Source organism: Kryptolebias marmoratus, linkage group LG4, assembly GCF_001649575.2.
Source record: "Kryptolebias marmoratus isolate JLee-2015 linkage group LG4, ASM164957v2, whole genome shotgun sequence".
NCBI lineage: Eukaryota > Metazoa > Chordata > Actinopteri > Cyprinodontiformes > Rivulidae > Kryptolebias > Kryptolebias marmoratus.
This window is the reverse complement of record NC_051433.1, coordinates 22,994,133-23,006,892: the sequence shown is the minus strand read 5'-3', so window position 1 is coordinate 23,006,892 and position 12,760 is coordinate 22,994,133. Positions and strand designations below refer to the sequence as shown.

The following is a 12,760-nucleotide window of genomic DNA, read 5'->3' as shown; positions in this document are numbered from 1 at the left end:
GGGAGCCCCTGCCTCTTTTCTCTGTCCCATGTAAGAAAGGTTTGGTCAGCAGGAGCTGGCATTTGCCAGGCTTTGGCAATCTGAAGAGGCTGTAATGTCAGCCATTTTAAGGTGGACGGTACAATGTGCCGTATGCCGCCATCTTTTTTCCTTCTCGTTTCAAATGTTTTAAATGAATGCCTGTAGTCTTGGCTACAGAACTGAAGAAGTTATTCATCAAATGTGGCTTAAAAGGATGCGTGACTCAGACTTTTTCTTTTCCTGCCTACTATATTGTTCATTTGTCTGTCACTCATTTGCGAAAGCTTAGGGGACCGGCGCGAGATGTTAACAGAGAGCACACGTTAGCATGAAACGGGGCCGTGCCAACAGAGATGCTCAGAGCGTCAGGCGGAGCGCAGCAGGTACGTACTGTACGGCCTCAGCTTCCAGGCCTCGGCGCACATATAACAGACAGGTCATTTGTCGCTTGTTCAGCTGGGATATTTCTCCTAGCGGGCCCTGTCAGACGGAGCAGCGGCGATTTTTGTCTCATAATGCGATTTGGAAGGGGGGGAAAGGCAAAGTTGCCGTTGCAGACCTCACGCAAAGTTTTCCAACGGAGGCTTGAACCGTGAGCTGACTTTTTTAAATATGGCAGGCGTGGATTAAGTTTGTCCCGCTCCGGTTGCAGTCCAAGGAATCCAGAGTGCATGTGTGTGTGTGTGTGTGTCTTGAGGTTTTGATGGGTGTGGGCAAGAGCCTCTGCTGTGAGTGAGTGTGTGTGGCGTGGTGGGCAAGGGGAAGAGTGGGGTTGCCATGGCAATGTTAACACATGAGTGGCACCACCGACCGGTCTCCCAGTGGATGGGGCTGCAGTTATGGAGGTAAGGGAGGGGAATGCGCGCGGGTGTGTGTAAGTGTGTGTGATGAGGAGGAGAAGGACGCGGACAAGCCGGCTGACAACACCTGCGTCTCAGACATTCAGACACCAATATGAGCACAAACACGCCCATGGAAAGGAAATAATAAGAGCCCACAATGAAGAAGTAGACTACACACTGAGACCTCTGTGGATGTCTTCAGCTGGACAGGCTTGCGCACGTGTGTGTGTGTGTGTGCGCGCTAATGACCCTGATGACTCCGAATTGTTTTTCAGCACACGTAACACAGGCGCTCGCCACTTACTCACGCCGTACCCTTCCCACGCCAAGATATTACCAATCTGAAAACCTGCCCATCCATCCCGTCAAAAAGAGCCCCGCGTTGGCACGGCGGACACAGGGAGACACCCAAAACACCCCGGGGGTGGGGGACAGAACAATCACAGTTCAACAATCAAACATCTCAAGCCTTCCGGTTCGGGATCACGTTTCTTTTCTAAACGAGGCACCATTGTTCCCAGTCTCGTCTCTGCCGTATTCTGGGGCGTCCGGCTGATCCGCTCACATGACATTAATCAGTTTAATGGACATTCGGCAGAGATGTTTTTGCCAAACAGATATTTCTGATCATACAAATGTATCTGTCAGCACTGCCCCCCCCAGCAGACGACAGGTTTTTATTTTTTTGGGGTTGTTTTGTTTTAGGCTAATTTTTTTTTTTTTTTGAAAGCAAGCTCTCAAGACAGCCGCAGATCACTGTCAGAGCAAATTACACACAAAGCAAATGTTGTCATAAGTGAGAGGATTTCTGCTTTTGTTTTTTTTTTGTTCCTCCACACACACACACACACACACACACACGTCCCCCCTCCCCCTCTCCTCCCTCCTTTGCAACTGTCACACCGAGAGACTCTCCTTGCCACTTCTGAGAGAAAGATTTTTCAGAACGGTGCAGGTGCTAAATGTTGCGGAGGTGAAGAGGGAGTGTATGTGTGTGTGTGTGTGTGTGTGTGTGCGCGCATGCGGAGAGACGTGTGCCTACGCGGTGTCAGCGGGGAGGAATATTGAAACAGCACAGCCTGTCATCATCATCAGTCATCCTCTCACTTCACTCCCAAACGTCTGAGTTTTGTCTTCCTTTGTCCTTCCCTCTCCTCCAGCCTTCACATCCTCTCCCCGTCCGCGCGACAACAAAAACACCAATCTGCGTTCGCCGAGGTGACCCAACTATCTGGGAGTGTCTGAATCAGTGGACTGTTTTGAATTAAATTTTAATGTTTAGGAGCCACTTTGCAGCCTCGCCTCTTCTCTTCCGCTGGCAGCAGCTTGCTGTAGATTGGGCATGTTTTTTTTTTTGTTGTTGTTGTTTTTGGAAGGGGTGTGTGTGTGTGTGTGTGTGTGTAATATTGTAATTACTGCAGCAGTTTATGAGGGGAGGAGAGGGAATACATGCTGGTTTTTTAATTGATTTGCTCAAACAGGAAGGACACAATCACGCAGATAATACAATGAAATGGTAATAAAATGTAAATATAATATTGTTTTGGAAATGACACAAGGTGGGGGAGGAGGCTCTACTGTAAACCCTAAATCTGCCGTTTAATCAGGCGGAACGTGTAAACCCCATCAGAATTTAAACCTAGCTTAATCCCATTTGTTTTGAAACGCCTGTTTTGGAAAAGTTGAATGGTTCAAACATGGTTTGAGTCCATTGAGCGAGGCCCTCTGAGCTCGCGCGGCGCGTGGGTGTTCTGAAAGCAAGTCTGAGAGCCCTGCCACTTCTCCCTCACTTCAGATCCTGCGTGGCTCCTCTGGTCTGCCTCGGATGAAAAGAGCTTCTTCCCTCTGTGCCACAGAGCCAGTGCCAGCGCGAGGACATACGACACACTAGGGACACCCGTCGTCTGAGCGCTGTCTACCTTACAGCTGAAACACAAGGCTGTGCTTTTCAGAGCTGTCCATTCAGCGGCTCCCTGTCTGGGAAGCCCTTGTCTCGTGTCTGATCGCACGTCTCCGCCGCCGGATAAAGCAGCCCATTCTTTCGATTGGCGAACTGCTTCTTTATGGAACCCCGCTCAACCTATGGGCTGTCGTGGTCTTTTTCATTCAGGAAGCGTTGTGGAAAAAGGGCCATGTCCCCTCCAGTAATTCGTTTCCCAAAACATTCAGGTGCATAATAGGGATGCAAAGATGTGTCGGCCTAACGTCGTTATTAATCACTACTTATCTTGTTGACCATATCAACAGAGAGGGTAACGTTATTCAATGGCAGTAGACAATTTTTACCGGTTTGTCGTTTTTGTCACTCTGAATAAAATTTACAAGACTGATTTACATTTATTTAGTTTCACACACAAAAGATTTTCTTTTTACACGCTTTAAATTCAAAGATAGTGTGTCAGATTCCTTAAAATGGAGGTTCGGTGGAAATGCTAAAGACAATTAATATCTTACCTGTTGTAGATAGCTCTTTGCCCGACCTCAGTTTGGAGAAACAGAGTTTAATTCTGACCCAAGTGGTGAGCTAAACTCTCATTTGAGTGGAACCAAGATCATCCGGGATCGCTGCAGTCCTTAAACTCCAATCTCAAATTTTTGTAGCAGTTCATGCAAATGCAATTTTTACAAAGTCTTACACCGCTGTCAGTTTTGCATCATATGGTTATCTGAGCAGAAATATGATGACGTTCCTGCCAGAAGCGCCCCGGGCTGCTGCAGCTATTTGCGCTTACGGCCAACCGCGGAATCTCAAATAAATAACCACGTAATGCAAAACTGACAATTGATGGTGTCTCGTTGGGCTGTGGCTGTCGGAGGCTAGTTGGCAACACGGAATTGTGGGAAAATTGAGAGAAGATGAGTCAATTTTTGTTGCAGTCTCCCTGAATTCTCAGCGCTTGTGACCAAGCGACCAACGGCCGTGCAGCCACATTTCGAACGGACAGTTTTTGAGACGCCAACATCGACTCTGTGACTATTAGAGAGAGGTTGTTGCACCAGTTTTTTTTTTTTTAACATGTTCAAAATTCAAGCGACAGGACTGCGTGCCTCTGCCATTTAGGCGAGGAAATTGAGAACCCTGTGTAAGGTGCAAGACGTTCTGGAGACTCCCTCATGAACGCCGATCACCAATTAGTCCCAGACCAATGCGATACCACCTTAAGGTTCTTAAGGTAGCGTTCATGTGACACTGCTACAACATTTTTGAGACTGGAGTTGTTTTGGGCACAGCAGCAACCCATTTTGATCTTAACCCTGCGTGGACTAGCCATAACTTCACGGCTAAACCACACCTCAAAAGATCTGATCTATCCTTTTTAAAAGGGTTTTTATAATAAACTACATTTTCCAGTTTTTCAAATAAAACAAAAAAGCCAAGTTATTATTTTTGACATCCCTGTATCGCTGGGACACTTGTCAAACTCAAGGCCCGCGTGCCAGATCCGGCCCTCTGTAACATTTCATCCGGCCCCCAAGATAACATTTAGATTTCATTAGGTCCAGCCCTCTAGTCTGGGACAGATCAAGTCTCTGATTCTTGTTTTGCTTCAAAAAACTGAGCCTAATTAGTGAAATTTTCTCTCGACAGTGACTTAGAAGCCAACAATATATGGTTTTAATTTCTGTATGATCAGGTTTTTGTTGATGGCTTTTTAAAAAAAAATCTGTTTTAATGTTAAAAAATTCATTTAAAAGCTGAGTGAGGCGTAAGAAATGACTGCTAACGATGTGCTTTTTGAAGTTTGATCTATTTGTCTGTGTTCATTAAAGTATGCTCTAAATTCTGTATAATCTATAACTGGGAAAAGGTAACTGATATTTCTATATGAATGATTTGACATAATACATCTAAAACCAAGGTTAATTTATGCAATTTTTAATAAATATTGATCGTGATTGGCCCTTGGCTCGGACCAAATTTTTAATTTTGTCCCCCTTGCGTCACTGAGTTTGACACCCCTGCCCTAGGACATACTGTGCTGTTTGTTAGACAAACTACATAACGACTGTAGCGTCGCTAAACTGACCCGGCTCTTCTCTGACATAATGACATGTTTCACATGCATGCTTGAGATAATCATTGCTACGTTGCTTTATTGCGCGAAAGCCGACTTCTAAATCCCTTGCTGAGTGCAACAGACTTGGTGACTGCCGCGTCCTCACCAGGGGTTCATCGAGTGCGCCGTGAGAGGATATCATGACCTCTCTGGCGGCGAAACCTACAGCACACGGCCGCGTCAGGATGCAGTGAACTGGGGTTACTGCATAAGAAGCCGATGACCTAGTTTGGGCTTTTTTTGTTTGTTTGTTTGTTTTGTATTTTTCTTTTGTTTCAGGTTTTTTTTTCTCCTTTGTCAGAAAATGACAAAAAGGAATGATAAAGATGTAGCTAGAAGGAGGGCGTCACATTGTGTGTGGGATCATACAGCTGGGCAGTCACTTCAGAACGGGTTCATCTTTTATTTAACATCCAGCCAGCTACGGCATACATGCATGCGGAAGGGAAATGCACGGTCTGTTAAAATGCTTCTCAGTGTGAGCAAACATAATGTGGGGAGGGGAAAAAAAAAACTGCTGAAAGTATGTGGAATGATTTTCTTTGTAACCAGTGAACTGCAGAACAAGATGTTGAGGAATGCTGAAATTTCATCATACAGCCAGTTTCGGGTGGCATGTTGTTTTCCTCTCAGGATAATAAGCTTGCAGGGAAAGGCAAAGTCTGAGTGATGTGGATAGATGATGATGGGATGAGACTGGTTTTCAGCGGCATGTTACACATCGGTGGATCCCCAGACTCAGAAATGAGGACGGGAGTGGTGTAACAGGCTGTGTGAGAGTGCAAGTGTGTGTCAAAAGTTCAAGCAGAGGGCACGGGGCTGCAGAGCACCGCCTCCACTTTGATATTTTCTTCCTCATTTGTTTTTCCATATTTTATACTTTGCATAGTTTTTTTTTTCCCCCTTTCTTTTAAAAGTGGACACTCTGGTTGCAATCTCTCCACTGTGGCTCTCTGAGGAAACACGTTTTTAAGCATCAGGAGGAAAAAGCTTCCACGTCCGTCCTCAAAAATTGGAGTTCTGGAGACACAGAAATCCCAGAGAATTAGCCGGCTAATGGATTTGTACCCCTGATCTGTGTGTTCTTTGTAAGCCATATGCATGCGTGGCCTTGTTACGACTAAACAAGTGTAGGATGAGTCTGTCAGAGCCAGCAAACGTATGCGTGGTATTAGATGTGGGTTTTTTTTTTTTTTTTTAAAGTGTCCTTCTGAGGAGTCTTGTAGCCTTTTAAACGTGCGCTCTTGTCAGCTTGCTGCTGCAGCACAAACACCGGTCACACCTCATCTTCATCTTGACATTGTGCGATGTCGGTGAGGTGCATTGTTTGGTTCAGTGTTGAACACATGGCTGGCGTCCAAGTTGGGCCGATAAAACGATCACTGTTATTTAACCTTTAGACAAAATCAAATCGAAGGGGAGCAGGGGCGTGAGAGCTCACAGTCAGCAGGAATATACATAAAATAATTAAATCTCACAGAAATAAAATAAAAGAAATGGAACAAAATGCCTAAAAACAACCCAGCCTGCCTAAATTACCAGCAAGAAGGAAATTATTTTGGCAGACATTAACCTGTGTGCATGTTTAGCATATCTGCGGTTGCTGAAACAATGTGAGACAGTTGGCGGGGTTAGGTACATTTGACGCCATCAGGAGTGCATCGATAGGTGTGAAATCCCAGAGGCACTCTTAAAAAAAAAAAAAAAAAAGGTATTCACTTACTGACTCTAACCCATTCCTGGAGGAAGGTGCTGGTTTGGAGCAGGCACGCCATGTTTACGCATTACCCATAAGCATTTACTGTATATGACATGTTTCATATCTGTTAAAGGTTTGATCAAAGTAATTCTGAGGTCATTACTGAGAACCAGAGGAGACGGCGCTAATGAAAAAACGTGTCGTCTTTTGACGGATTGTTACAATATCTTTTTAATTCATAAAACATCTAGCCAGAAATGTGTTAATCCAAGTGAAAAGAGCTCAGAACACCCTGATAGGGAGGTGTGTGTGTGTGTGTGAGAGAGAGAGTGAAACCCTCTCACACACCCTTTTTCTTCTTGTTTTCTTCTTTTTTTTTTTTTTTTAGGAGAAAGCCTTTTTATTTTTGCATTTCCTTCATATAATCAGGGTAAATCTTTTTCAGGATTTAGCAAATCATTTCGATCTCATTTTCAGTGTATGAACAGTCTTGTGCACAAACCGCGCACAGATTTTTTAATATAAAATATGCCCGGTGAACGAGATTCACATGAATTTTTTTTTCCCCTTTCCGCAGTCATTAAATGTGACCTTCGTTTTTGATTAAATGCAAAATTCTTGTTTTAAAGAAAAGCTCCAAACTCTTTCAATTTGGTGTTTTAACTGCCAGCTCCTTTCACGCTTTACATTTCCACCCACATGTAATATCCTGAGAGAAACCACTCACTTCCTCTGCAGTCTGCTCACTGTAATATGTCACGTATTTCTCATGTTGCTTTTGAAAACGCACAATAATAATCGAAATGTCATATACATTTGCGCCTACATTCCCTTTTGTTTTCGTAAGTTACTCCTCCGTGGTCTGTCTTCTTATTTAGCATTAGTGGCATTTCTTTTCTTTGACTGATACATTTTTTTCCTCTCTTTGCTTCTATTACATCTCAGGTTCTGTGGGAGCTGTTAAACGTGTCCATGTGACAGTAGTCCAAAAGTGGCAGAAGGCATGAAGCAACACTGTGATGTTCTAGTGGCTGGTCCATGACACTAAACTCCACTCAGCCCTCTCCACTATCCACCTGCCCTCCGTTCTCATCACACCGGACAACCAGTCACTCACTCTCCCATTCACACAAAGCTGCAATATGGCCAGCAAGAGGAAATCCACTGTGCCCTGCATGATACCATCCAAATCCAAACATGTGCGTGAGGAAATCATACTGGGCTCGCTCCCAGAACTCCTACCAACAATCCCAGAAGATGGCATACTCAGCATCTCTGGAGAGGAGTCTGGCCATTTCTCTCACACCTCCTCCAAATCCGAAAGTGGCAGTGAAGCGCAGAAGGGAGGCACCTACAGCTGCGTCACTTGCCGATTCGAGTCCAGAGATCTCAACTACTTTCTGGATCACATGCACAACTGTCACTTGGACTTCAGGGCCCAGCCCACCTTCTACTGCCTGAACTGCGGGGTGTCGGTCGTCCGCTTCGAGGCTCTTGCACTGCACAACGCCAACGCCCACCCGAAGATAATGGAGGGCTTGGTTACTGCCTCCCTAAGTGTCAGCAAGAGAGATGGAGTAACAACTGTGGAGCAAAGCCTCTTCACGAACAGCGGAGAAGACTACAAAGAATCGGGGATCTCCCTCACCAAAACACCGATCGCCAAGATGATGAAAGCCAAGGGGGAGCACAAAAAGATTGTGGTTTCTCACACCGTGGAACTACGAAAGATAGACGCTGGGAAGGATGTAGACCCTAGCATGCTGACTAATGTGCCTGAACTCCAAAACGGGGCTCTCAGTACTTCTGGCGCCCCAGCTATGCCGAGGACCACTGTCACTCATGTGATTACGACAGTGTCCAACCAAGTCTTTCACCAGCACACTCCCTCCCTTTACTCTCCCCTCTCTTCTGATTCAAACAAAGATCTTCCAAAGGTGATGATCCCTCTCAGCAGCATCCCTACCTATGATGCCGCCATGGACACCAGCAGTTTCCTCAAGACATCCTTTGGAAAGTTTCCCTACCCGACCAAAGCCGAGCTCTGCTACCTAACGGTGGTTTCAGAGTTCCCTGAAGAGCAAATCAAACTATGGTTTACTGCCCAGAGGCTGAAGCAGGGCATTAGCTGGTCTCCTGAAGAAATTGAAGAGGCCAGGAGGAAAATGTTCAACACTGTTTTCCAAGGGGGGACACCCCTGAAGCAACCTGTGACGCCACGGCAAGTCAATCACATCGTAACCCACCACACTGTCACTGCCCATCCAGGCACCAAAGGACCAAACCTTCAAATGGCCAAAGTTCCATATAGCAGCGCAAAACCCAGGTCCGCCGGAGTCATAACCACACAGGCCAACATGGCAACCAAGCCCCATGTTACGAGGGTCTCGTATTCTTCTCCCCTTGGCCCCCAAAAGTTTCCTCCAATTGTCCGGACAACCCAGGAACCAACCAAGAGTGCTGAAGCTACTGTGGAGCCAGACAAGAGCAATGGCCTGGACTTGGCGGGAAGCAGCAGTTGTGTCAGTAGCACTAGCAGCAGTCGAAGCAGCAGTAGCAGCAGCATCAGCAGCTATTCCAGCTGCAGTAATGGCGTTGAGAAAAGGAAACCGGGGAACAACAGCAGCCCAACCAACAGCATCAATAGCAGTGCCACCTGCTCGGTTAGCGTCAGCAATAATGGTGAGCATTGTGCTGCTGACACCAAAAGCAAACTAAACACGAAGGGTGAGAGTCTGCCGATTGGCTCGGAAGGTTCGAACAGCGCTGCGAGCGAAGCGGTCACCGACGACACCAGCAAATCCAACGCCACCTGTAACAATCATAACAGCAGCAGCAGCAGTGCACCAGAACTGGCCCACGCTGAGAAGTCAGACAACGAAAACAACAATTACATACACCAGACCAACAACAACAATATTAGCAGTGAAAACTCTAGTTCCACCTGTAATGACAGTGTCCCCAACCAAAATTATGCCAGCAAATCCCCAACTGAAAGCACCAGCACCACTGTCATTACAAAGAGCAACTCATCCATTTTAGATGAGGCGAAATGCAACAAAGACTTTCCTATAAAAGGCATGTCAATCTTACAGCAGCTCATTAAGGAGGAGGACCCGAGCGTTGGAGACAGGGGATGTCCAGAGCTCAGAGTGGACCCCATTAAGATCAACTTTAAAAGGCTGAAGATGAATGAACCGGAGACTACATCTGAGGCTTCGCATCAAGAATCCAAGTGTGAGATCGAGGTGTCTGCCTGCCATTCGTCTTTCTCACCACCCTGGGGCAACAAGACCGCCCAACAGCTGCAAATCCTCCGGCAGGCTTTCTCCAACACCCGCTGGCCCAGCAGCCTGCAGTACGAGGAGCTGAGCATCCAGACAGGCCTTCCTAAGTCCGAGGTGGTACGCTGGTTCAGCGACAGCCGCTATAGCCACAAGAACGGGCAGCTGAAGTGGTTGGAGACTTATCAGCGGGCGCCGACAGAGTCAGCTGACGCACGGGCCCACGGGGACCCTGAAGCCGAATCATTGAAGGAGCCTCCAGCAGCCAACAAGATACTGTTTGAGCAAGAAAAGAACAAGCACCTTGAAGGAGAAGCGGGCCTGAACTCGGGGCAGCGGGGTGTGTGGCAGGATTCCTACGCACCGCTGCTGGCCCTGGCGAGGTCCGAGGGGGGCGGCGAGCGCGACCGAGATGAGGAGGCCGAGCAGGACCCCTGGTCCAAGAGAGGAGAGGACCACCAGCAGCCAGCGACAAGTCAGTCACTCATCGAACAACAAACTGAAGCCAATCAGGCCAGGTACTTGACAAAATGACCCATTTACAATTTACTAAAGTTAGGCACACTTTTCATTCAGGGTGCCTTTGTGATATTTTACAAGCAAAGTGCTGTTTATCAGCCAGGAAAGGGAAAAACAATGTAAGCCAGGGGGAGTGATGAAAGCATGACAGCTTGCTGTTTGTAGTGGCTGCTGCGTGATGTACAGTAAAAAGGAAGCAGGAGAAGTGTGTACAGGTACTCACGCTGTGAGGAGCTTATTCAGGCAATCAAAGGTCTGTGTTTAAGAAGCTATTTTTAGAGAAGTCTGGGCACTAAATTATAGATTGAGAGCGGATGCTAATATGTGTGAATAAATCATGACAATTGGTTTTGATGAGCTAGATTAGGATGCAAGTTGACGTATAAACAAGCATGCTTTTACGATGCCGTCTTTTTCAAGTGTTCCAACCACGTTCTTAGATTTTGTGCATGTTCTTTGCTTCTGTGTGTGTGTGTGTGTTAGGGATCGCCTGAGGATGGAGCTGCTGGAGGTGTGAGGAAGCAGGCCCGATCCGGCCAGAAGAACATGATGTTTAAAGGCTGGCTTTGCTCCCCTGGTCATCGTCTAAACAGAAAAAAAGAAAACAGCAACAAAAAAAAAGTGTGTTCATAATGACAGCAGATGTGATTGTAGCTGGACCGCTGGACTCTGACTGAAACTGTGAATACCCTCCACCCCGTCCTCCTCCTCCTCCCTCTTCCCCTGCCTCCTTCTCTTCTTCCATCTGCCATCACTTTCTGCCATCGTCAAAAAAGAAAGAACTTCTCACCTTTGAGTCCTGTGATGTTTTAAGCCTTTCATGCTTCTTTTGTGGTTGTGTGGGGAGGGTGCACAATGAGGTCAGAACAAGGGATCAAAGAAAAGAAAGAAAAGACGCACACTGACTGGAAAACTGACTTGAATGAGCGAAGATAGGTCGGGATAGGGCCAAGAGATATCATTTCCGGGCCATAGGGAGAAATATATAAATATAAATATATATATAAAGTTGAAACTGCACTATAAAAGATGGTTTGTACTGACTGGACAAACAAAAAAAATGTTTCAAGAAAATGTTATTGTTGGCTTTGTGATATTTTTTACTTTTTTAGTAAACAGTACTTCAGCACTGCCTTGAATTTTACTTTTTTTCCGTTATTTGGATATTTTCGATTCTATCTACTCTTCTATTGTCACTGTAAGTCCAGATGCAATCAGACGTGTTTCATTTTAGATCCGTAACCATGTTGGTGGTCACTCTGCAGTTCAGCTACACGCAAGAGACTATATACGATGCACTAACGAAGACAGCAATGCTTAAAAACAAAATCTGAAAAAAAGAACAATCACTCTGCTTCACTGTAAAAGGTATTGACAGCTGTTGTCGAGATCAATACACTACACTGCCCTGCAAACTGAACAGAGAAGCCTGTCACGCTAACGTTGCCTTACTCAGCTCTGTCCGTGTGTTTATATGACCTGTCTGTCCATCACCTTGCTTTCGAGCTACTGTGCTGTTCAAAAATAAAGAAGAAAAAATATATATATACATGCCAGTGTATTAATAGTCACTGTTGGTCTATATCTGTGAAAAAAAAAAAAAAAAGTAATCTTGTGCTGCTTTCTGTACACTTGGAGATGTTCAACTTTAAGCTGTAATTGTATCAAAAATTGAAATGTTTAAAAAAAACAAAAACAAAATTCTCAATTTGATCCCAAGACACTGGCAGAGTGAGATATCGTGCTTGCTAGAGAGCCAAATGAGGAGGTCTCCGCTCTCCTCTGAATTTTCTTGTGTTTATATATAAACATACAGTCACTACATGAATCTTACTAAGCTGCATCTTTGTCAAGCTGCTAATAGCTAAGAACGGTGCTATACCATCCAAAGTGAAACTGGAGGTTCGTCTCCTACCAGCAGTGTATGCACTTGTGTCGAATGTTACAAATTTATTTTGGTTTGAGATCAATGAAATCTGGACTTATGGTGTTAATGATCACGAAAAAAAACAACAAAAAAAAACAATTTTTATGAAAAAAAAATAGTCTGATCATAAAGCACTGTTGTATCATTCTTTCTACACTTCTGAGTCTTTACAGAATAAATTGAATACTCACCAAGCAGCAAGGTTTTGTTGTTTTGTTGTTCCCCCCTCTCTCTCATCATTCCTACATCCACCAGGACAAAATCATTCAGACAAAGTTAACAGGCAGAGTTGAGCAGCACACGTAGAGCCACCTGCTGGTGAGCTGCGGTCATTACAACTTGTCCTGAATACATCTCCCATGGAGGACGTGTTGCAACAGAGGAGCAACATTCTGGTTCTGCCTGCAAAG

General features: G+C 45.5%; 1 protein-coding gene across 4 annotated transcripts in view; it reads left to right on the top strand.

Annotated features, from left to right (window-relative positions):
* si:ch211-232b12.5 (zinc fingers and homeoboxes protein 3) overlaps positions 1-12,547 on the top strand; it is a 17,550-nt gene extending 5,003 nt beyond the window's left edge. For all 4 annotated transcript variants that reach the window (XM_017430562.3, XM_037975094.1, XM_017430561.3 and 1 more), the window contains exons 2-3: positions 7,566-10,422; positions 10,907-12,547. In XM_017430562.3, the coding sequence (XP_017286051.1) occupies positions 7,763-10,422; positions 10,907-10,940 (2,694 nt within the window). In that variant the 5' untranslated portion in view covers positions 7,566-7,762 and the 3' untranslated portion in view covers positions 10,941-12,547. The remainder of the gene's footprint in view (positions 1-7,565; positions 10,423-10,906) is intronic.
* Positions 12,548-12,760: the final 213 nt, after the last annotated feature.